This window comes from Pleurodeles waltl, chromosome 8 (assembly GCF_031143425.1).
Source record: "Pleurodeles waltl isolate 20211129_DDA chromosome 8, aPleWal1.hap1.20221129, whole genome shotgun sequence".
Lineage (NCBI taxonomy): Eukaryota > Metazoa > Chordata > Amphibia > Caudata > Salamandridae > Pleurodeles > Pleurodeles waltl.
In genome coordinates, this window is record NC_090447.1 from 599,062,840 (window position 1) to 599,088,940 (window position 26,101).

The 26,101-nt window shown below is 44.9% G+C and overlaps 1 protein-coding gene across 1 annotated transcript in view; it reads left to right on the top strand.

Moving 5' to 3' along the window:
* The window catches only part of ATP4B (ATPase H+/K+ transporting subunit beta), a 124,110-nt gene that overhangs the window by 38,560 nt on the left and 59,449 nt on the right, over nucleotides 1-26,101 (top strand). Inside the window, exons 3-5 of the mRNA XM_069203492.1 lie at nucleotides 10,493-10,606; nucleotides 18,680-18,832; nucleotides 23,482-23,684. Of these exons, the coding sequence (XP_069059593.1) occupies nucleotides 10,493-10,606; nucleotides 18,680-18,832; nucleotides 23,482-23,684 (470 nt within the window). The remainder of the gene's footprint in view (nucleotides 1-10,492; nucleotides 10,607-18,679; nucleotides 18,833-23,481; nucleotides 23,685-26,101) is intronic.

A 26,101-nucleotide genomic window follows, 5' to 3' on the forward strand; every position in this document is an offset into this window, starting at 1 on the left:
TGGTGGAGAGTACCGCCAGCCTGTTGGCAGTACTTTCCACCATATTACCGCTGACCACCAGCGTCATAATGAGGGCCAATGTGTCAATAGTAACATGACATTTTGAAGAATCCCATTTAATTTATGTAATGAGGTTCACATATTCCATGGAGCATGTCTTACAATAAATTAAATTAGTCATAATTCACTTATTTCATATCTTAATTGCCTGATATTTTCAACTCCGGAAATATTTTGTTTCACTTTTTAATCACCATATGGTTTGTTGCACACATGTCAGGTATGGCATCAACTTTCTTTAAAAAAAAACTTCAGCATTCCAGGGGTGCTATCTTGAAAAAACATTTAGCACTAGCAAACATTGTATTAATATAACAAAATGGAAAAAAAAAAGCTTTACACCATAATGTGATCTTTCAGATTAAAAAATACAATTTCAAACATTATGATGTGGCAAAAATACTCATGATCATAATCTTTCATACATATGGATAACTATCTACCTTGTAATACATCACAGTCATGTTGTCTTGTTTTTCTTCAGAAATGTTCTTAAAGCAAATTGTATCAATAATTTGATGAGGAGAGGTTAGTAATCCATTAGAGGAACACATGTTTGGCAGTATGTACTGATCCTGGTGAATATAGAACATATCATTTCAATATATGTCCCTCAGTTCAAGACTAGCATGGTTTTATTCATAGTTTTTGAATCACTTATTTGAGGTTATAATGAAAACCAAATCTTAATATTTATTTAATCCATTCATCTAATATCATCTATACCATGTGCTTTTTATATAAAATGGAGTAATATTGGTACATTGCTTTCCATTGTTTGGATATCTGAGCTCAATAATCTTAATACCAACCTACCTGTAAGTTTCACCCACATAAAGAAGTCCACGTGAACAAGAGATAGTGCATATCACATTGTTGACCTTCCAATTTGTGAATTCCTTATAATTGAATGACAGTTCTTGTTGCATAAATGGTCCCCCTTCTACATTCAGATTAAATGCACCATAGTTTTCTCATTTACAGTGGCCTATCAACTCTGGCAAACTGTAAATAATCTTTTGCCCATCTTTGTGCTTTTTTTAATATCCATGTTTAGCAGGTGATCCCTGCGATTGTTTTTAGCTTTTCAATGCATAAAGAGGGTTTCCTAATGGCTGATCCCTACAGGTTATGCCCTCTTAAATCACTCATTTTTTCTAATTTGATTTGGCTTAGGACAGTATCTAGCACACATTCTCTCTCCTGTTTTTGGAGAACCTTTACATTCCAACAAGAGTTCCCTTTGGTAATGTGTAAGTGCTTGAGAAGCTATCTTTTTTGGTAGCCTCTTTCATTTTCGCTTGGTGGCCTATTTTTCTGCAGCACCAAATAATCTGCAACACATGTCCAGTTGTTTCTGAATTTCAAACACTGACGAAAAAGGTAGATAGGGTCTAATTAGGAGTTTGTCAGATGGGAAGGCCAGGGTACCACTGTCTCTGCCAGAATCAGTGATCCTGGCGGACTGACGGAGGTGGAGGTCACAATCAGCCATGGCGGCACTGCTTGCAGCACCGCCCTACTGATTACGACCTGGTTCTCCACCAGCCTTTTCATGGCAGTTTTACCGCAGACAATGCACTCCTTTTTTACACTTTGGTGCCATAAATTTAATGTTGGCATCACAGCAAAACATTTTCTCCATGTCATGTGCTTGTCTTTTTTCCTACTTTTAAACACAAATAACATTCATTTATTCATTATAGATGTGTGGTTTGCTTATTATTTCACTACTTACAATAATTCTATGATGTGATGCTTTGATATAGGTTGATAGTGTATCAACCACTCATATGTAATGTATTCAATAGCATCACTTATACAGTATAGTCCACAGGCAACTGCACAGAAGAAATTCACATGTTTCTGGTCACACCTTACATCACAAATATCAGGGTCTGCTTCTCTCATAATAATGCTGAAAACTCTTAAGTAAGTCAAATGCACGGCATCAAAACAGGGAGGATCTTCAGGCTTCTAAGGGAGCATCTAAACTGCAATCGATCTGTCTCAAAGTCATGCTCTTGTGTTAAATGGTGCTATCTGTTTCTTTCTCAGTTAAAGCACAAACAAAGACTGAAATTGAACTAGCTTGTTGGGGACTGTGAGACACTGAAAAGACTATGAGTGAAAGTATTTCTGTATTAAGGCTATCTAGGAAAATTGCGTATATGGCATCTTAAGTGATACTATTAGTATAGGCTAGAGTCTAGGAAGGGAGGGATTGATACAGTTTGATTTCATCATTCATTCATATAATCTGCATTAGGGCAGGGTTTTGATATTGAACTTATAAATATTAATATTTGATAAAGTATTTTACAGATGTGTTTAGTGTTGACTGCTTGTGTGTATGCATCTTTTGAGGACAGGGACTCCAGATCTCAATAATAAGTATAATCATGCATCATAAGAGAGGCGTGTGAAACAGGCTGCCTGTTTTTCCTGCTCAAGTTGACAATTTGGTTGATACCTGTGCTTGCTAGGGGACTGCGAAAGTCTCTCTGGGCTGTTTTTACAAGGTTACTAGTAAGAACGCTATCATGGCACCATGACAAAGTTCTGAGAAACGTAAGGTGTCACACAGAAGGTACGAAGTATTAATGATGTGAAGATGTATGTTAAAATATTGGTCTTCACCACAGAATAAAATAAAATAATGGACGGAGTGTTGATACTCACCCCCAGTCACAGATCTGGATTTAATCCATCATTATTTTGCTTGCCACATCACCCCAGTTTGGACCCAGCCATATGCAAATTGGTCTTGGCCCTGTTCCTCATGGAAACAGTCTACCCTGAACTGCCAAGCCAGGTCCTCCCTGGACTGGAAACAAGCATCCTAGGACTGGTTTCAGGGTATCACCCCTCATCAGCCAGTCTAGCTTGAATCAAGTGGTGCAGCGAGCAAGGGACCCACTTCTGGGCATACCCTTGCCACCTAGGGCACACATAGCAACACCACAAAATAAAAGGATGGACAGAGTGTTGAAACTTTTCAAACACTCACTCCCAGTCACAGATTATGGTTTAATCCATTGTTATTTAGCCTGCCACGTCACCCCAGTTTGGATCCAGCCATATGCTAAACAGTCTTGACCCTGTTCCTCATGGGAACAGTACAGCCACAACTGCCAAACTAGGTCCTCCCTGGACAGGAAACAAGCATCCTGTGACCAGTTTCGGGGTATCACCCCTCATCTGTCAGGCTAACTTGAATCCAGTGGCGCTGTGAGCAAGGAACCCACATCTGGGCATACTCTTGCCACTTAGGGTGCACACAACAACACCACAAAATAAAATAACTGGGATAGATCTAGATGTCCACTGACACAATACCTCATTGGGAGAGGGTTACTTGAGGCAGGTGGTAAAGTAGTTTTAGTAGTTACAGCCTAGCATATCTCTTGACGTATTTTACTCATGGGTGGAATTTGACCCAGAAGATCAAAGCACTAGCCATTTTAAAACATACAAGCATGTTGCAATTCCTGCGAATTATGGAACTTATGATAGACAAGAAATTCCCACAGACTTCAAACGTAAATAGATGTTATGTTATGGAATGTTAAATTATGTTATGTTATGTAGATTGGTATGGCGCGGCTTATCACCCATGAGGGCATCCAGGCACTGGACCAGATAGGTCCGGCAGTGCTCCTATTTGGACAGCCAGGTCTTCAGCTTTTTGCAGAAGTTAAGGAGTGGTGTGGCAGTCCTGATGCGTAGAGGGAGTTTGTTTCAACTTTTGGTGGCAATGAGGAGAAAGTGTGTCCTCCTGCCTTGCTTCTGCAGATGCAGGAGATAATTGAGAGGGAGAGAGCGGTGGAGCCTAGCTGTCTGGAGAATTAATAGACTTGAAGGTTGAGCTAAGATGGTCCTGCATTGTGGAGGGCTTTGTAGGCATGGATGAGAAACTTAAATTTGCACTGTTTCTGGATGGGTAGCCAGTGATGTTCTGTGAGGTAGGGAGTGATATGCATGCTTCTGAGGATGTCTGGTGGAGCTCTTCTGGATGGTTTGGAGTCTTTGTGTGAGTTGGTTGTAGGTGCTGAAGTATAGTGCATTGCCATAGTCGAGTGCGCTGTTGATGAGGGTCTGGGTGACTGTCCATCTTGTGTGCGTGGGGAGCTATTTGAAGATTTAGCAAATCTTTCTGAGGATGTGGCAGCAGGACATAATTGCGGCACTGACCTATTTGTTTATCGATAGCTTGTTGTCAAGATGATGTAGACATTTCTGGTGTGGTCTGTGGAGGCGGGGTGGGACACAGGTTGGGTGGCCACCAGGAGGAGTTCCAGTGGGGAATTCTTATTTCTGAAGATCAGGATCTCTGTTTTGTCCGTGTTGAGTTTGAGGCAGTTCTCTCTCATCCAGTTGCCCACATTGGATATGCAGACGGTAATGTTGTTCCGGGTGGTGGTGTTTGTGTCGGTGAGCGAGATGATGAGTTGAGTGTCATTGAAGTTGTGGGTTCTTCTGAGCGGTCGAGAGGTACCATGCAAATGTTAAACAGGGTTGGACTGAGGGAGGAGCAATGGGGATTCCACAGATGAGCTTCTTGGGTTCAGAGGTGAAAGAGGAGAGTCTGACTCATTATATCCTGTTGGAGAGGAAGGAGGCAATCCAACTCACGGAGGGTCCTTGGGTTCCTGTAGTCTGGCGATGGGGGTGCTGAGGTAGATGGTGTGCACCACCACCGAGAGGTTGAGCAGGATAAGTGCAGCTGTTTCTCCTCTGTCCATGACTGATCGAATGTCGTCTGTTGCCTCCAGGAGGACAGCTCCTGTGCTGTGGTTGCTGCGGAACTCTGACTCGGTGAAGTCCAGAAGGTGGTGCTGTTCAAAATGAGTAGAGAGCTGCTTGTTGAACTGTTTCTCCAGGACTTTGGCTGGGAAGGGTAGGAGCGAAATGGGCCTTAGTTGCTGAAGTCATTTGGGTTTGTCAAGGGTTTTTTCAGAAAGGCAGTGACCTCCACGTGTTTACAGCTTTCCGGTAAGTTTCCGCTGAGGATGGAGGAGTTGATGATGGTGGTGAGGTTCGTGCTGATCAGTGTGCTTCCCAGCGTGTATATGCGGTGAGGGCAGAGATATGTGGGGGACCCTCAGTAGAGGGCCTGCATGATTCTGGCGGTGTCATCTATGGTGAGGTGGCTCCAGTTCATTAGGCGGTGGGTGCTCCTCATGGTGGTGGGGGGCTACATGATGATGTCTTCTATGATGGGTTGGGGTGCGAAGCTGTAGTAGATATTGAGAATTTTATTGTGGAATAGTTGTAGCAGAGGGCCTGTGAGGGGATGAAGGTGTTGGCAGCAGCTGTCGGATTAGTGAATTCTGTGACAATGTTGAAGAGTTCTTTGCCAGTGTGGGACTCAAGTATGATCATGAGGGCAGCTTTCCTGGCTTCTTTAAATTGTGCATGGTACCTTCTGAGTGCATATTTGTAAGTGTCCCTGGAGGTGTTGTCTCAGCGGGCCCTACATCTTCTTTCCAGCCACTCATAATAGTGCTTGGAGTCATTTATGTCCTCCATGTCCCATAATGCTTGAGCACAAGTTTTTGTGTGTCTGGTTTATTCATGGTGACCAAGTTGCTGGTGTAGCCTGACATCCAATTGTTGAAGGTGGATAGGTCATTCTGTAGGTCTCCTGTGAGAGTCACATTGGTTGGATCTGAGGGCGTGAGTCCAGTCTACTTTTATTATATTGTTTCCAGTTGTTGCTGAAGTTGATGGTTAGTTTAGGTTTGTTGGGGTGTAGTGATGTAGACGTCTCTAATGCTGATTTTTTCATGTGAGCAGGAGATGTGGATGAAGGTGATCTTGCTGGCTGTGAAGGTTGGGTTGAATGTGGTGATCTGAGTTGACCCTGGTACAAGTTACGTGAGTCTGATGTTGTCAGTGCTTCCTGGGATGTCCGTAGCGTTGTAGTCTGTAGAGTCATCGAGATGAACGTTTAGGTCGCTGAGTAGGAGGAAGTCATAGGATCTGATGGAGATGGATGATGAAGTCAGCGAGGACTTTGCTGAAGGTGGGCGAGGTCCTAGCAGTCAGTTAGCAAGGGTGCCTGAGATGGTTGTTGAGAGCTGCAATTGGATGTGCAGGTGTTCCAGGAGTGCAAATGATTCATCTGAAGAAGAAGTGCCTGTGATGGTGACTTGTGGATGTGAGTGGGGCCTCCTCCAGTTTTGTGGGGCCTGTCGCAGAGAACGATCTTGCCTCCAGTGTGGATGACCATTGAAATAGCACTGGTTGAAGACAAGCTGAGCCACGTCTCGATGAGAAAGAGGATGTCCATTCAGTGAGTATCTATGAGTTCCCAGACCTCTGTAGCATTTTTGCAGAGGGATCTGGTGTTAAGAAGCATACAGATATGGGATGAGGTGTGCACGAGGGTGGTGTGGAGGGATGCTGCAAGAGAAGCAGCAGTGAGCAATTGAGAAATGTCCTGCCATGCGATGTGGTGCAGCATGGGGCCAGTTGTTGTAATAACGTTCGGTGTTGAGCACTAGCACGTGACTGAAGTGTAGAGGTGACAGTCGGACGGATCAGCGTCCGTGTCTCTGGGTGTGGCCCAGTCACATCCAGAGACAGATGGGTTTGCCTTTGGCCCACCTTCGGGGCACCCCTGCACATGGAGGAGTGCTAAGTGTTGAGGCTGGGGGGATGAGAAAGCAGCAGGAAAAGGCATGCAGGAGAAGCAGGTAAGGAGATGGGGAGTAGGGAGGCGGAAGGAGCATGGTAGGAGAAGGAGGAGGAAGTCCAGAAGCAATAGGAGAAGCAGGGGAGCACAACTATGGGCACAAAAGACTGGGCAGAGCAAAAAAGGGCACATAAAGCAGGCATGGAATATAAATGAGTACAAAAAACCAAAGCACAAAGGAAAAAATGGGCACAGAGGTAAAACGAGTACAAAAGACAAAAGCACAAAACACGGGCACAAAGTCAAAACAAAAGGACGGGGCAGAGCCAACCAACAATCACCAACAAAAATATCTAACATAATTTTAAATATTAAAATAATCATATATACAGACATGTTTATACACACACACACACACACACACACACACATTACCTATTGGTGGTTGCCAGTAAGTAGTTGTAGTTATGACCTATTTTCCATAGGACAAGCATTTTTTGTTTTGCAAATAACTTTGGCCTTTTTTTGGCAAATCTTCATGAAATTTCCAAAACGTGTTTGTGACTCACTTCAGCTACTGTCTGGAAAGTTTTGAAGTGATTCATCTAGCGTGGGCCAAGAAAAAGGAGGGGGTCACAAAATGCATTTTCCCCTGAGGATTTTAGACACAACTATAGCCCACACCGCTGAACTGAATTGCACTAAATTTGATAGAAAGCTAGATCTTGGTCCATAACGAGTAATTTTTGTAATTTGGTGTAAATCTGTTCAGTAGTTTTGGAGTGATGAAAGAAAAAAGATTTATGTATATCTAGAGAGGTTGATCCACCACAGTGGGTCTGCGGATTCACGCGCCAGCAGCAAGGTCCGTGATTGGCTGGCCGCAACCCTAGAGGAAAGTTGCACCCACTATTTTGTTATTCGGGCATGGTTCCTATGGTTTGGGGAATAAAAATGAAATAAAATATAAGGGGTCAGGATAGAGGTATCCTGACCCTTTGGGACTCATTGAGGGGTCTGTGAGGGACTCTTCATGGGCCAAAAATTGCACAAACTTTTTTGCTTGAGATGTGCAAGGATCCGTGAATCCTCCGCAGTGCTCAGCAAGCCCTTGTGTGAATCTGCGTCAGATTTGTGAATCCAGACTCCAATTTAAAAAATGACACCCACTCACAGACCTACTCACACACTTACTTACACACCAATTCACACACCCACAAACAGACCCACAAAACCACTACCACACCCAATCACAGATCCATAGAGCTACTCACATACTTACACTTACACAACCACTCACACACTCATACAACCACTCCCACACACAGTGTGCAAGTTATAGTTACCTTAGGTCACGAGTTATAGTTTCTTTAGATATGTGTAACTATAACTGCTGAATTTCTATGGTTGTGTGTGTGTAAAATCTGAACCTAATGATAGCATCCCTGTAACCTTTGCTTTCTTAGAGTATTTCTAAGGTTTTTTATCCTATTTCCTCATTATAATGTCCCTGAAACCTTTTTTTTTCATTGAATTATATCCATCCACACACGCACACATATGTATACATTACCTACTGGGAATTGTGAGGAGGTTGTTAGAGTTAGGACCTAGTTTCCATAAGAGTAGGGTTTTTGTGACTTGTCTATATCTTTGGCACCATTTGAAGCATCTTCATAAAATTTTCCAAAAAAGTGTCCCCTATGGTCTTGTTGTGCATGGAAAGTTTTGGGGTGATCCCTGATTTGGAGTCCGAGAAATAGGGGGGTCAAAATAAGTATATTATCCATGTCAATTCCCATAGACATTTTAGACATGACTGCAGACTGAACCGCTGAACGGAATTACACCAAATGTGGCAGAAAGGTATATGTTGGTCCAGAAAGCACACATTTTATTATTTGGTGTAAATCTGTTCAGTGGTTTTTGAGAAATTAAAGGAAACCCACATTTGTATATCTAGGGTTGCAACTAATTTGCGAGTAGTCTTGATCTCATGCAGAGATCTGATCCGCTGCGAACACTTCAACCAGGAAGTGGTGGCAGCTATTTTGGAACTCATACTCAGGTGAGTACCAAACGAAAATATAAAAAATAAAGAAAAGGGTGAAGGGTATAAATACCCTAAACCCCCACCAGGACTAAAATGCAACTAAGGCCCATCTTTATACATTTTTAGCGCCGCATTTGTGTCGTTTTTTTTACGCAAAATCGGCGCAAACTCACAAAATACAATTGTGTTTTGTAAGTTTGCACCGATTTTGCGTCAAAAGCCGACGCAAATGCAGTGCTAAAAAAGAATAAATATGGGCCTAAGTGCGGACTCCTGCACTTGTTTTCAAAGAAAGCCCCCGGGTGGGCTTCAGCCACCTTATGTGAGGCTTCCTTTTCAGTGCTTGGATTGATGCTGTTCGAATGGGAGCATGGAGTCCCACAAGGAGCATTTCCTTAGGTGCCCTAGATATTATGGGTAGCAATGTATAACCTAAAATAAATATCAAAATTGGAGATGTGATATGACCACGGGGGTATTTGTAATGGGATTTTTTTTTTGCTATTACGCACTATAATGCTATACACGGCATTAGGAAGGCCCAGAAGGCTCTTAAATTAAATGATTGTTTTGATTTGTAATGAGATATTGGAAAGTGAATTGTAAAACAAAAATCTGATTAAGCGAATTCCTGCAAAACACATATTGGCAGTGGTTGCAATTGAAAGGCTATCAATGGGCGAAGATTCCAATTGACATGACATTTCAGATTTTATAAATTCAAGTAGCAATGTAGAGAATATGAATCTGGGTCAATGCCCAGTGATATGATTATGCAATTGCCACAACTGGTGTGATACTGGCAATCAACCATTGCAGGAAAGAACGGGCATGTATGTGCACGGAACTATATGGATGAAGTAAGACTGTTTAGCAATGGCTCTTCAATTTATTTTTACATTTGAAAAAGTGTGTCGGTGTTACGGACTGGGACCAGATTTAGTTCCTCCATTCTGCATTACACAAGCAGTGAGACAGGGCAAAAGTGCATGTGTCCATTTTCTGTGATTTGACAACAAATTTTCTCCCAGTATTATCGTCTCATCGTATCATCTTTCGGAAATTTGGTAACGTTTAACATGCTCCGGGGATCTTAAAAATGTTTTATTGGCAGTTTTAGAACGAGGAGATTGCCTTTCGTATAAAGATTGTAGCTTTAGTACTTCTGTATGCTTGAGATGTGCTGTGTTGAACTCCACCCAGACGGAGAAGCACACCCTACGTCTAGAGACGGGCAGGTGCGATGAACATGCAGAATTCAGTCATCACGATACTCACATACTCCCTCTTTGGCTTGAGGCGCCCATGGGGGAGCGTTGGAATTGTTGGGAATAATACCAAAGCGATGCTTCAGAAGTCTCATTCTCAGTTTTAATGCGAATGGCTGTTCTAGGCAATGAGGCTCCTTATTAATGTCTGAGTTAGTTACTGTCCTTACCTGAAAAGTTTTGATTAATCTTTTCTTCTCCAATTCAGATGAAAGTTGAGTTGAAGTTTTATTTGCTAGGCTCTTTACAAGATAGTAACTTATTATTGCTGTCCAATCCTCAGCTATGAACAATTCCTTCAATGAGTTGTGTAGGAGATGCCTCCATGGGTTATTTTTTCCAGCAAGTCGTTGCAGATGTCTTTCCAAATGAGAGAGCTTAATGTGTTGTCATATTTTGTGCATTATTTAATATAAGAAAACGTTTGGAGATTGATGGCGTACTTTCTGCCACCTCTGTTTGTTGTTCCAGGGGTGACAATTCGACCGTTTCATTATGTCGAAGAGGATATCAACATTTGCATCAACACTTCTAATTCAGAGTCTTGGGGAAGTTACACAAAAAGTCTTCAGGAATTCCTTGCAGGTAACAAAGAACATGTTTCATTTAAAAGCAAAATTGATCTTAATCTTAAGCATTTTTTTTTAAAGGGTGTGTCAGTATATGGCAGATTGATGCCTCTGCTCACGTGCACACCTTTATTTTTTACTTGAGTTGGGCTGAGCCCCATGGTAGCTGATCATGTTAATAGAGGAGTACCTATTTATGGCTTGTTTTTTAGATGCTTTTGAGAACGCTATGCATCCAGCAGTGTTGTGCAGTTGAGAAGATTAAATGATTGGTGGCATGGACTGGCAAGATGGCCACCTGGTATCATTCCCCTAGAGCTCCCTGCTAGCCTCATCATCATCCTATCATCCTATCCTCATTTACCTGCCCCAATAGATAGGCATCCAGTGAATTTGACACCCCGATATAGTTCCCCACCTATAATCTGATGCAAAGGCCTGCCTGCTGTGGTGCTTGCTGGGCGAAGGGCTGCCATTGAGACAGGGCCTGATGTGACGGCGAGGGGCCTGGAGCGGGGTGAGGGTCGCAGAGTGTGGCAAATGCTGTAGACTTGGATTGCTGCCACTGCCGGTGAGTGGGGCTTCATTGGCAGCCTTCGTCGGAGGACTTGGAAGGGTGTAGCGGCCGTGTAGACTGCCGGGACTGGCCCAACAGCTGGGAATACTGTTTGACAACTGCACCTCAGGGATCACTGGAACAATCTCTTCTGCTGTTCGTATTGTGTGCTGGCAAATGTGAGGTTGTTCCAGGCGTGGGCGAGGATGAAGGCCTTCAAGCGGACCTCTTCTTAACACCTCTGCATCAGGCTGCTGGCCTCCACCCCCTTCATGGACTCGGAGCAGTGGTGGGAGCGGCAATGAGTGGAGGCAGTGCATACTCATGCTGAGGAGTGATTAGATCCACTTTATGTTTGAACTCTGGGGTTTTAGTGTGTCTCTGGGGCCCTGGCACCTATTACCTATACACACAGACTGTGTTTCCTGGCTGGAGAGCACACAGGTCTATAGGCCCTGATCCAGTCGGGCTCTTTTTGTGGCCAATGCTTTTCACACTGCAGGGTAACTCCTTTAGTGACACCCCCTGCCTGACAGCGTTCCCTGGGGGAGAAGCCCAACCAATGTGTTGTGGAGGCTGATACCCACGGAGGCAGCTGGTGGGTGCTCTGCTGGAAGGAATGAGCCTGTGCCTGCACAAAGGTTGGTGCTGAAGCCTACTTGACTGATTGTGCTGCAGGACTGCGGGGTTCTGTTTCTTTGGGGGGTGCCCCACTGTCATCTAGCTGTTCCCTCACGGGGCCACAACTGTTGAGTCCTGCCTCCTGTGGCCTAGGTTGACATCATGGTGAAAGGTAAGCGCCACAAGTCGGTGTAACCCAAGAAAATAAATAACTATGCACTTGCGCTCCTGCAGGATGGTGCAGCAGGTGAACAGCCAATGCAAACCCTACCTGGGGATCCTCTGCCACCTATGATGGCGGACCTGCTAATGGAGGGACCCAAAAACTCTTGATGGCAAAAATCGACATGGTGGCCCTTGAGGTGGGTATACTCTATGCAGGGAACAGGAAAATATCTGAGAGGGTCACAGAATCTGAGGGACAGGTCACCGAGCTCCAGCAGGAGGTGGCTGCGCTCCAAAAACAGTTGCAGGGCTACAAGCACTTACAACTCACTTGGATGATCAGCTGGAGGATATGGAACGGTTGTTCCCGGAGCAACAACCTCTGATTTGTGGGCTTCCCGAAAAAGGCAGAGGGACGATCCACTAAACTGATCCTGAAGGACTGGATAACAACAGCTCTGCAACCACGGTGCCTCCCAGAGTTTTTCACTATTGAGCATGCATATTGGGCTTAGGCCCCAGTACCTGAGCCAGGGGTGCTGCAACGTGCCAAAATTGCCAGATTGATACAGAGATGGAATCCTTCAGCATGTGCGAGCACAGGGGACCCCCCAATTCGAGAACCAAAATATGATTTTTCCATATAACATCAGAAAGGTACAGGACCTCTGCAAAGACTATATGCTGACCAAAAAATGACTCTGAGACCATGATATTCACTACAGACTTATGTCCCCAGCAAAGCTGTGGGTTCAACATGAGGGATGAGTGCTCTTTTTTTATAGCCTTGAGGAATCGAATGACTGGCTTGATTCGTTGGGCAATGAGCCGTGCATACAAGGCACCAGCAACAAGTCGGGCAGCTCTGGGAACACCGAGAGGAGCATCAGACATTGGAAACTAATTGCAGATTCTGGTTGGAGTTCGGACTCCCCACAGACTGGGGAAGATTCTTGTCTGCCCTGACGGAACTTTGGCGGATTAAAACTGTGTGCCAGATTCCCTGTGGGTACTGTTTTACGAGCCTGCAGCGCAGATGAAGGGGCCAAATCTTTGCGACCTCTTATTCTAACTATGCCATGGGGTGCTTATTTGGGTAGCCCCCGGGATTCCCTTTGTGGCTAAGGTTTTTTTTGGAGATCCCCATGGGTGGTATGTGATCCTGTCAGGTGTCCTGGATGCTAGAGCTATCTGCTTGATAAATGTATATGCACCAAACATCGATGATGGGGCCTTTTTTAGTACAGTAATGAATGCCGCTACGGAACACCTGGACTCTAAGGTTCTTATGGCCGAGGATATGAAGTGCGTTTTGATGGGGAAATGGCTCACTTTCCCCCTAAGCCAGATACTAAGCCAGCAATCATAAGTGCCCTATGGGAAGTTATGGAGGGTTTGGGATTATTGTATGTGTAGAGAGTGAGAAACCATAATATTAAAACATGTTCTTGCTTTGTGCCTGCTATGGGTACGTGTGTGGAGCCCGCTTCTCTCCTAGCATATTATATATCTGACCACTCCCCCTTGTTGCTTTCCTTTAGGATGTCTAGGGAGGCCCTGAGAGTGCACTTGTGGAGGATGCGGGTGGAGGCCTTGACTGACCCGGTATTCAATGAGACAGTAAAGGAGGTAGTGGACCACTAATTTATAGTCAACCAAGGCGGTAATATCAGCATCAGTAACTCATTTTTAGAAAAAGCAACGTACACACATAGTTCAGTAATAGAAGTCATTACATATATATGGGGATCATCGATATAGTCAATCTGCGAAATAAAGCCAGAGAAGTCATCAGACTAGTTTCATTGTAGCCGCTTTTAAGTTTCACCTTTCACTCATGTTGTGCTTACAAAATCTCTTCTATTAAAAAAAAAACTTAAAAGGGGCTTAGAACTCAACCAGTGCTGACTTTTACTTTCCATTAGCTGGCTCCCATGTGCTCCCACATCACTCCTTACTGGTCAGCGTCTCCTCCTTGGCTTTACCGTCGTGCCTTGTAGTCTAGACCAAGTACTGCTTCCAGTGGCTAGTGTCCTTCCACTGTTGCCATGCTTCTGGAGGTACTTTTTCGTAAATACAGATAACAGACAATGGGAGTTTTTCCTTTGTAATAAAGCTCAGAGGATGATGTTTACACACGCGTAATGAGCTAATCTGGAAGAATTACCAGAAAGCAGAGCTGTGCTACAGGTCTTTTCATGGTTATGGGGTTCTTGGGAAGCCCATGTCCTTTAAACGTAACTTGTCTGACCATTATTTTCTGTCTCTCTCTTCCCCCCTGTGTGAGGCACTCTCAATCAAACAGCTTCTATGAGGGCCATTGCGTGGGATGCCATGAAGGTGGTACTATGTACAGAATGCTTGAAAACATCATTTGGGGTGAGGCAACAGTTCTCCTGGACATTGGATTTCCTGGAGCAGAGACTGGGCAGCCTAGTGGAACAGCCCCAGGAGCTTACAGAATGGACAGGTTGTAAGTGAGAGCTCCTGGAAACATTGGACCTCTTAGATAAAATTGTCTGCTTCGATTATTGACAGCACCTTTTTATGAATGGCGACAAGGTGAGAAGGCTGCTTTCCACTCTCATGGGTAATGAGATGCATATCCCGCCCATAAAGGGGATCCGCAATAAAATGGGTGGGATGGTCCATACGCAACAAGGCATTCTTGGTTTTTTTTCATCCCATTTACAGACCTTGTATGCATCCCTGCCACTCTGCTCCTCCATGGACAGATGGGAGGTCTGTGAATGTTGTCCCTCAACGGGGAGGAGAGGGATAGTTTATATGCCCCCCCTGACAAAGGATGAGATAGTAGTAGGCATTAGAGCACTGAAGATAGCTAAATGTCCCTGGTGGCGTTGGTTTGCCAGTTAAGTTCTATCAACGCGGTACGGGTACAATATCCGAGAAATTCTTCAAAGTCTATTCTGGAGCATATGGGAAGGGGATAGTCCTGGCATCCACAAGGGAAGCCCTCATAGTTATGTTACCAAAGTCAAACAAGGACGCTGTGGAGGTCACTTCATACCGTCCTCTTTCCATGCTGAACGTGGACGCAAAGGTTTTGAGTAAGTTTCTCGCAACAAAGCTCTTGCCATATATTCCCCAATTGATTCACGTAGACCAATGTGGTTTTGTTCCAAGGAGGAACGCCCTCTGCAACTTATGGGGACTCTCACTGGTCTGGAATGCCTTGGCTTCTTAGGTGGATCCATACGCACTGGCCCTCTTTGACATTGAACAAGCATTTGCTTCCCTCTCCTAGGAATACTTGTGGGAGGTGCTGCAGAGGATGGACATTGGCGACTCCTTCCTGAAATGGATTCAGATACTGTACACAAAACCAACGGCAAGGGTGAGGGTCGGAGGAATGGTGTCAAATCAGTTCACTTTACACAGTGGGACCAGGCAGGGCTTCCCTCTGTCCCCTTTATTGTTTGCAATAGCAACGGACCTGATGGCTTGTAGGATGTGGGACGCTCAGCAGGGGCGGGGTGTGAAGATGGGGGGGCCAAGCATGTGCTCTCCCTGTATGCTGATGATGCACTATTCTATTATTCTAGTTTTCGGTCCCCATTATGCTGACGTTCCTCGCTGAGTTCAGCAAAATGTCTGGGTTCTTGGTTAAATGGACCAAATCCAAATTGTTCCAAATGGGGGTTTGGCTGGTAGGCTACTGGAGGCCCTTCCTCCAAGGGATCTGACCTGGGAGACTGTGGTTGTCTGATATTTTGGAATTAGACTAAATCACCGTCCAGCAGAGTTTGAGGCAGCCAACTTGGGGAGCGTGCTCGCGAGATTGAAACCATCCATAAAGTTCTGGAATACATTGTGCCTGTCCTTGATGGAGAAGCTGGCAATCGTCAAAATGATTATACTGTACTGCCCCATTACCTTTATGTCTTTCAGGGTACCTTATATGAGATCCCTCGGATAGTGTTTTAGGAACTTGATAAATTAATTGTTAAGATGTTATGGGCTCCAGTGTGAAAACGTGTGAGCCTGTCCATGCTCAGATGCACTTGGGGACGAGGACCTTGAACTGCCTTACATGGAACTATATTATCTTGCAGTCCAGTTACAACATGCGGTGCATTGGATGGCCGACAACGAGAACTGAGAAACCCGGCTGCTGCAGGACCAATGCAGAGGGTGTGCCCTCCTGTGGTTACTGATGATGAGTGCTTAGGACCCATCCCTATGCTGTTTGTGGCGAGGCAGGTGTACGGGTCCTGGGAGCGAGGGATCAAGGTGGTTTTACAGAAGGTGGCCTTTGCCTTTGACATGCCGATGTGAGACCTCCGTCCTTTCTCGATGATTACAACAATCAATGTCTATTGCCAAGTGACACAAGGGGGGCTGTAAGACACTGAGGGATTTGTGTCCAGATGACCGCTTTATTAGACCTGCTGAATCCATATCTGCATTTGGCTTGGCCACTGCAGTTTCTTCAGTACCACAAAATAGCAGCAACAGCCTTTGACATTTGGCTCTCTTTCCCTGATGCTTCCTCAGATTCTCGTACTTTAGTGGCCATACTAAATCTTAGGGGGGGTTAAAGATTGATATCACATCTGCATGGGGCCTTGAGGGTCGATCAGCCCTACACTGACCTCCCAGCTCATGCCAAATGGCAGGGCATATTGGGAACACCCCTGCAGGCTAAGGACTGAGTAGCCATACAGGAGCGTGTCCGGACAGCGTCCTCAAATGCTCAATTTAAGTTAACACAATGTAATCTTATTCATCAAGTATATCTGACCCTGTCCACGTTACATACCATTTATCTGGACAGGTCCTCCGCATACCTTAGATGCAACCATATCAAGGGGGATTTCATACACATGATTTCGGATTACCCTAGCCTGAATGGATATTGGGTGCGGACGCTTGACTCCTTGAAAGTGGCCACAGGTTGGGACAACTCCTTGGACATAGGAAAATGCCTAATGGAACAGGTTCCTATCAAGAAGAAAAGGAAGTTAAGTAGGCGATTCCTACTGCTGAGGCTTACACTGGCTAAGTGTAGAATAGCTATTTACTGGCTGTCACCATCTACCCCCAAACCTACTGACTTGAAGAAGGATGTGGCTGGATGGGCGAATGAGGAAAAATGCCAAATGCACGAGTCCCATAGGGTCAAGCTGAGGGCCAACTGACTTATTGGACCACCTGATGCGCGTCCACCATGATCTATGTTGAGTATCGATTGAGCTCCCCACAAATGGGAGGAGGTTTGGGTGGGATGTCACCCTCCATCAATGGAGGTTGGGTGAGTGGGAGGCACTGTTCTTTCAAGTTCACTGAATGGCAAGCATCAGGTATATTTATGCTGGGATTGGACCTGCATGGGAACTGAGGGATGGAGGACGGCACATTGACAATGAATGTAAAACCATAGAATGTCATTGCCTCATTGCTATGTCGATTTGTCATTACTGAATCCTGATGTTGTATAAATGAAAATAAAAATCTATACGCAAAAACAGTCTAACTGATTGATCTTGGTGGTGGGACGACTTTTTGATCTCAAGGATTAACAAAATCTCAGAGTGTGTTTATTGATGTTATTTATTAACAAACCCCCATTAAAGCAGAGTTGTTTTGATGTTTTTGAGCTTTAAAAATTGAATAAAAAGTGTGGGTATTGTGTTCATAGCATAGAATGTAGGAACGAGCAAACAATTGATATTTGCCAGTGCACGCCTATATAGTCATGGAAGAGATGATTCACCCTTTTGTGGCATCACACAAAATCTGTTAGATAGGTGAGCAGGGGCACTATATATGTGCTGTATGTGAGAAAGGAGCACTCCCACTTGAAGATGAGGCATAGTAAGTAGTCCATTCACCAAAATGCCAGCAGTAGCACAAGTCATATTCCACACCCTTTGACCTCAGTGTCATTACAGACAGTGACATCTTATGAGCCTTGACCCTTAATCAACCAGGAAATTATGTCATATGATCTTTGACCATGATGGCGTAAAATAATTGACATTAATATACCCGATAAGTGAATAATTAGTATATGAATATTAGTTATTAGCACAGAAAAAAATATTTTATAGATACCACCTGTATTTTAACTAAGGCGTCATAATATTCCAGGAGATCAGTACATCTATATCTTTTCATTGCGTAAATATGATGAATGACTTCCTTCAGAGGGCATGTACGGTCCAAAAATAGAGAACAATGAGAGCTAATAATATCTAGACAACAAATGGTCCCGATTCAGTGGTTGCACTAGCATGGCTCTCAGGCAATATATAAATAGAAATACCTCAGAGAGATGCACATTAAAAAAACAAGGCGTTATGAGGCATACAGGGGAGGATTCTGTACACATTATTTTTATCTATTCGCAATAATGAAACATCACAGGAAAGTTATTTAAATGTGTTTATCACATTAAGAACAAATACATTCAATAAAAAGGGTAAATGCCTAATGCAAAAGTTAAAAGCCAGTGTGTGACTGCAATGATGTGTTGGTTTTCTATTAAGTACTGAGAGCGCATAATTTATGGTTTATGTATTAAATTAAAGTGCAGTCCTTTCCTGAACCAGCAGGGCGAGCTGTGTACATTGTTTCAGGTTCCATGACAGCAACATTTTTACATTTTTAAAGATTGCGTAAGGCCCCGCTGAATGTGCCTATTTCGCAAAACAGAACGGCTATTGTCCTGTTTCCTGGAGGGGGCTGGGGAAAGCAAGCAGTGCTCTTGATGGCCATGTTTACTTTCTGTTCTTGGCTCTGTTTTTGTGTCCTCTGCTGCCAGGGGCCGCAGAGGCAGCGCTCCGGGTCACCAGGGACAAGCCATGGGCAACTGCTTCCTCTGCGGAACCCTAAATGTCGTTCCTGGTTTTGCAGTTTCCATCTTTAGGAGATGTAGTAGGTTATTATGTGTTGTGGCTAATATTTTCAAAGGCAGCAGTGCGGTCCAGTAGTGTTAGTGACACTGCTGATGTAGGCTTCGGGTTGTGGAGAGTTAGTTGCTTTACATCTCAAGCTGGTACAGACTACTTGTTCCAATACTGGTGGCAGGTTATAGTGTTGCATGGCAGTTTTTTTAGGCCTGGAATGGGTGAGATGGTGCTAAAGATCAGTTGGGTCGTGGATGGGGCGCATTTGCAGGTGTTGTTATTTGCTATTTACATTGTTTTGGTGCAGTGCCCTTCTCAATCGATGCAGTTGGGAGGGGGAGCAATAATTGTCCTGGTGGGGGTTCACAAGGCTGGTTAAGGGCCAACCTGTAATGCACTGTTCCTGCTGCTCGTTGCTGTGTTTTAGAACCTTTAGAACTGAGGTTAGTAGTGGGAAAGAGCGTGTGTTGTCAAAGGTGGGAACGAAGTGGATCAGGGAGAGAATAAAGATTCATGGTATAACCTGCTGGTGTGTGGGGCTGACAAAGAAAGGAAATAAGTCACACTGCACAACAAGGGGCTTATTCTCAAAAGCGCACTGGGGGCACAAGGGTTTGCCCTTTTTGCTCCCCCGTGATATCTGTGTTCCAGAAGCGGCAGACAGAAAGAGCCGAGAATGATTGCTGAGCCCTTCTGGAATACAGATGTCAATGGGGTGCTCTCTCGTTTTCATGGGGGTGCGGGCCCATGCTAACGAGGAAACGCTTTGCCTCAGCACCCGTGGCGCATAGGGACCTGGGCACAGTGGCAAAGGGGCTGTTAGTTAAGTGCTCTCTTATAGTAATACAGTTCCTGGGATAGTGAGCACGTGTTTTAGTCCCCCCTTTGTTCGAGATAGGCAAAGAAAGGCTATGCAGCCGTGTAAGGAAATGCCTCCTTGGCATGGTTGCCCCCTGACTTTTTGCCTTTGCTGATGCTATGTTTACAATTGAAAGTGTGCTGAGGCCTGCTAACCAGGCCCCAGCACCAGTGTTCTTTCCCTAACCTGTACTTTTGTATCCACAATTGGCAGACCCTGGCATCCAGATAAGTCCCTTGTAACTGGTACTTCTAGTACCAAGGGCCCTGATGCCAAGGAAGGTCTCTAAGGGCTGCAGCATGTCTTATGCCACCCTGGAGACCTCTCACTCAGCACAGACACACTGCTTGCCAGCTTGTGTGTGCTAGTGAGAACAAAACGAGTAAGTCGACATGGCACTCCCCTCAGGGTGCCATGCCAGCCTCTCACTGCCTATGCAAGTATAGGTCAGTCACCCCTCTAGCAGGCCTTACAGCCCTAAGGCAGGGTGCACTATACCATAGGTGAGGGTACCAGTGCATGAGCATGGTACCCCTACAGTGTCTAAACAAAACCTTAGACATTGTAAGTGCAGGGTAGCCATAAGAGTATATGGTCTGGGAGTTTGTCAAACACGAACTCCACAGCACCATAATGGCTACACTGAAAACTGGGAAGTTTGGTATCAAACTTCTCAGCACAATAAATGCACACTGATGCCAGTGTACATTTTATTGCAAAATACACCCCAGAGGGCACCTTAGAGGTGCCCCCTGAAACTTAACCGACTGTCTGTGTAGGCTGACTAGTTCCAGCAGCCTGCCACACTAGAGACATGTTGCTGGCCCCATGGGGAGAGTGCCTTTGTCACTCTGAGGCCAGTAACAAAGCCTGCACTGGGTGGAGATGCTAACACCTCCCCCAGGCAGGAGCTGTAACACCTGGCGGTGAGCCTCAAAGGCTCACCCCTTTGTCACAGCACCGCAGGACACTCCAGCTAGTGGAGTTGCCCGCCCCCTCCGGCCCCGGCCCACACTTTTGGCGGCAAGGCCGGAGAAAATAATGAGAATAACAAGGAGGAGTCACTGGCCAGTCAGGACAGCCCCTAAGGTGTCCTGAGCTGAGGTGACTCTAACTTTTAGAAATCCTCCATCTTGCAGATGGAGGATTCCCCCAATAGGGTTAGGACTGTGACCCCCTCCCCTTGGGAGGAGGCACAAAGAGGGTGTACCCACCCTCAGGGCTAGTAGCCATTGGCTACTAACCCCCCAGACCTAAACACGCCCTTAAATTTAGTATTTAAGGGCTACCCTGAAACCTAGAAAATTAGATTCCTGCAACAACAAGAAGAAGGACTGCCTAGCTGAAAACCCCTGCAGAGGAAGACCAGAAGACAACAACTGCCTTGGCTCCAGAAACTCACCGGCCTGTCTCCTGCCTTCCAAAGAACTCTGCTCCAGCGACGCCTTCCAAAGGGACCAGCGACCTCTGAATCCTCTGAGGACTGCCCTGCTTCGACGACGACAAGAAACTCCCGAGGACAGCGGACCTGCTCCAAAAAGACTGCAACTTTACCCAAAGGAGCAGCTTTAAAGAACCCTGCAATCTCCCCGCAAGAAGCGTGAGACTTGCAACACTGCACCCGGCGACCCCGACTCGGCTGGTGGAGAACCAACACCTCAGGGAGGACCCCTGGACTACTCTACGACTGTGAGTACCAAAACCTGTCCCCCCTGAGCCCCCACAGCGCCGCCTGCAGAGGGAATCCCGAGGCTTCCCCTGATCGCGACTCTCTGAAACCTAAGTCCCGACGCCTGGAAAAGACCCTGCACCCGCAGCCCCCAGGACCTGAAGGACCGGACTTTCACTGCAGAAGTGACCCCCAGGAGTCCCTCTCCCTTGCCCAAGTGGAGGTTTCCCTGAGGAAGCCCCCCCTTGCCTGCCTGCAGCACTGAAGAGATCCCTTGATCTCTCATTGACTTCCATTGCGAACCCGACGCTTGTTCTAACACTGCACCCGGCCGCCCCCGCGCCGCTGAGGGTGAAATTTCTGTGTGGACTTGTGTCCCCCCCGGTGCCCTACAAAACCCCCCTGGTCTGCCCTCCGAAGACGCGGGTACTTACCTGCTGGCAGACTGGAACCGGGGCACCCCCTTCTCTCCATTGAAGCCTATGCGTTTTGGGCACCACTTTGAACTCTGCACCTGACCGGCCCTGAGCTGCTGGTGTGGTAACTTTGGGGTTGCTCTGAACCCCCAACGGTGGGCTACCTTGGACCAAGAACTGAACCCTGTAAGTGTCTTACTTACCTGGTAAAACTAACAAAAACTTACCTCCCCCAGGAACTGTGAAAATTGCACTGTGTCCACTTTTTAAATAGCTATTTGTGAATAACTTGAAAAGTATACATGCAATTGAAATGATTCAAAGTTCCTAATGTACTTACCTGCAATACCTTTCAAACAAGATATTACATGTTAAATTTGAACCTGTGGTTCTTAAAATAAACTAAGAAAATATATTTTTCTATACAAAACCTATTGGCTGGATTTGTCTCTGAGTGTGTGTACCTCATTTATTGTCTATGTGTATGTACAACAAATGCTTAACACTACTCCTTGGATAAGCCTACTGCTCGACCACACTACCACAAAATAGAGCATTAGTATTATCTCTTTTTACCACTATTTTACCTCTAAGGGGAACCCTTGGACTCTGTGCATGCTATTCCTTACTTTGAAATAGCACATACAGAGCCAACTTCCTACAAGCCGAGATGCAGTGGTGGCATTTCTGTGACAAAAAACGGCTTTTACCTCAAGGAAACATCCGTAACTCAGTATACTGGCCTTCGTTTACTTGGCCCTGACCCCTCCTGCCTGCATTCTGCATACCTTCCTGCCTGCACCATACCCTCTCTGGCATTAGTCTTGCATTTACGTTTGGTTCCCTTTTGTTCTTACCATGACTTTGGCTTGCTTGCACTGTACATCCCCCCCCCCACCCCGCAGCATGAAGCACCTTGTACTGAGCCTTCTCATCTGCTGCGCTGCCTGCACACTATTCTCCCTGCATCCCGTGGACCGCTGCTCTTAATGCACACATGACTGCCTGCACCAAACCCGGCTTGCGCCATTTGGCTCGTATTCATACTTTTTTAGCGCCGCATTTGAGTCATTGTTTGACGCAAAATTGGCGCAAACTTACAAAATACAATTGTGTTTTGTTAGTTTGCGCCGCTTTTCGCGTTAAAAAGCGGCTCAAATGCGGCGCTAAAAAAGTATAAATATGGGCCTTTGTGTCCTCGCTGCCCTACCTAAGCCATACCCTTCACACAGGTACTTCAGTATGAGTTTCCACCAGCAGTTCCCTTGGAATAAACCTCTTGATGCAGTGGTCTCTGTGAGACCTTCCTTCAGTAGTGCCCTAGCATTTCCCCTCTAACAGTGTCCCTTATATAAGTTTCCTCTAGCAGTGTCCTCTGTATGTCTCCTCCCGTGTGGGGCGGAGCGTCAAGAGGAGTGAGGGGGCAAGATGTAGTTGTCAGCTGGGACTGCCATGTGAATGACCTTCAGCCAGTACTGGTTTTGGGTCAATAGCGTGCCATGGCGCATAGTTTCACTTCTGACAAGTCCCATCATGCTCAGTGAATTTGGTTGAAAACCATCACTGGCTGAAACATAGTCTTGTAATGTGGATGGGGTAAAACACAGGGCGTGGGTGCACACATCAAAACTCTGGATGCCCTCTTCTCAGAAAAAGCAATGAAAATAATGCACTTGGAAAGGAAACCTACCTACCCTATGCAAATGTATGTATTGACTATTGTTTCATTGTAGCCTACAACTCAACGGTGCAAGCTGTCCAGAACGTGAACTGTACGTCACACGACAACATCAAAGCTCTCCTGTCTACTCCTGGCAGTAAAACCATGCGTGCCTGTCAGTTTACTACAGAATTGCTTGGAGAATGTTCCGGAGAGGAGGATAAAAACTATGGCTTCCAAGATGGAAAACCGTGCTTTGTCATTAAAATGAACAGAGTGAGTATAAGTGTTTTTTTGTCTAGCCGTCAAGCAGACACATGCTATATGCTACATTTCTTTTACATTGCTGTCTTCCATCCTAAAATGTGCTCTACGGGCCTGATTCACAAAGGTGACCTACAGATTTTCGTATGTTTCCACTTTTGAGTACATTTCCACTTTTGATTAAGTTTACTACTTTTCCGTATTTACACACTGCACTTTTGAAGTTACACTTTTGTAGTATGTCCAACACTACACATGGTCAACCACTAGTACTGCAATATCCCCCACAAAAACAATGGAGGTAGGGGAAAGTGTAAGTTAAGTGCAGTTTGTGACTACTCAAAAGTAGTAAATTTACTCAAAAGTGTAAGTTACTACAAAAGTGCAATTTGTGAAAAGCACTATGTAGTAAGTTTTGTAGTATTACTGTAGTACTACTAAATACATTATAAAGTGCATAACCAGGCCCTGAGGGTTTTGTAATAATAATAATATTAATACTACTAATATTAATAATATTGTGACTTGACAAGGTCAAAATATAGTGAATGAGAATCCTCAAGCATATTGCAAATGCTCCGGCGGCAGCCAGTATTTAAATGCAGAGCATTACCGATTGGTTGGGTTCCGAGACCTCACAACATGAGGTGGCCCTTCCCCCTCAATAGTTACCCTCTTCAAGCTTTCACACAACAAAACATTCCTGAAAATGTATTTTGTTTCTGCTATGATGATCCACCCCTTCATTATATCCTCCCATTTTCCTTTACCTACATGCTGCTGGCTTCTGTCTCTGACAAGACAGTGTATCCTAGACAAGAGAATAGTAAGATTTTTCTTTAACTAAAGCATAGTATCTTCTTACTTGGTGGGTACAAGCTTTGCCAGAGCAAGTATGAGATTACAAGTGCAGCAATACGGTTAGCTTCTCCCAGTTAAGCTGCTTGTTGGGGCATGGGGTTTTGTGGCAGACGGTTGTGCCATGTTCATCTCCTTTATTTTGTGGGGTATGGCAAGTTGTTCTCTGCTCTCTTATTGAGGCACACGTGAGAGAAGGGAAGGCTTGCATGGTTGCACCAGTGGTTGCTGTAGTCTGACACAAGTTCTCGCAAGACGAGAGTCAGTTACTACAGCATTAATGCCAAAACACCTGACTCAGACGGGAGACTCTCAATTTTGTAAGCGAAAAATGGCTTCATTTTCGCTGTCTTCCACCTGAAATTCCCTCTAGATCAGTAGAAGTCAATGGGGGAAATACATTACCCTATTTATTTTCAAAATCTACCACTTTCATGTTCTAAAATGTTTACATGTATGCTTCAGCAACACTATGAAACAGTATCCACTGCTATTGTGAGGTGGTGGAGTCACTGCAAGAAGTCAGCAGCCTCACAAATGCTCCCAGATGCTGCAGCTTATTGAAATAGAGCCTGATGGGCGTGAAATGATCTCCATTTCCAGAACAAGCCTACAGACCATGATTGCAGATGCTGTTTCTTCTGCATTAAACAAACAAGTTACAAAGAAGCAACTAATGGATGCTACAATTGAAGTTCAGCAAACTGTCCCAAACGGAAGATATTCGCAGGAAGCATAATTTCAAGAGATGCTGACTCCTATCAAGGACGTCATGGGTAATGAATCTACGCCTCAACGGAGAGCAGGGGTCACCAACCTTTTCTGTAATAAGAGCTACTTATGATCCATTAAAATCACACAGAGCTACTAATATTAGTGCAGTAATAGTGACCACATCAGACACAAATACATTAGTGGCCACCCCATGCGAGATTACCAGCAGTGATTACCTCAGTGAGTCAGGTAAGAATACCAGCAGTTTTGTGAGAGGCGTTTTTGCTTTGAAATACCTCTACATGGCAATTCATGACAGCCATAGCTGCAGCGCCGTTGGCACCATGGTTATAACTTTAGTAATAAGTCTCCACAACGCCTCAGGATTTATCACTCAAGTGTCAGCTTTAAATATATTTTCGAAATTCAGCCATTTGTCTCCAAACATGAGATTAGCTTATGCTTTTGGAAAATACACACATTTCCATATCAAATACTTGCCTTTGAAGTATACGATATATATATTAATTCATCAATTATAAATGAATGTTCCAGCAAGACCTATCTCTATTACATTCAATTAATATATGACCCAATTGGCAACCTTAATAAAACTGTATGTAGTGCAAATAGCATCCTGCGCTGATGATACGTAGCTGCTTCTTACCATGGATAAAAATACCACCAAAGCATTGAGCAATTTTAAGGCCTGCTTGTCTGCATTGTTCAAATGTATGTGTGATAGTTGCCTTCAATGCAATACCAGCAAAACAGAAATCCTGCTCTTTGGGATCCCATTGCCCATCTGGGACAATGACATCTGGCCAAATGATGTCCCGCTGCTACCTGCCCCTGCA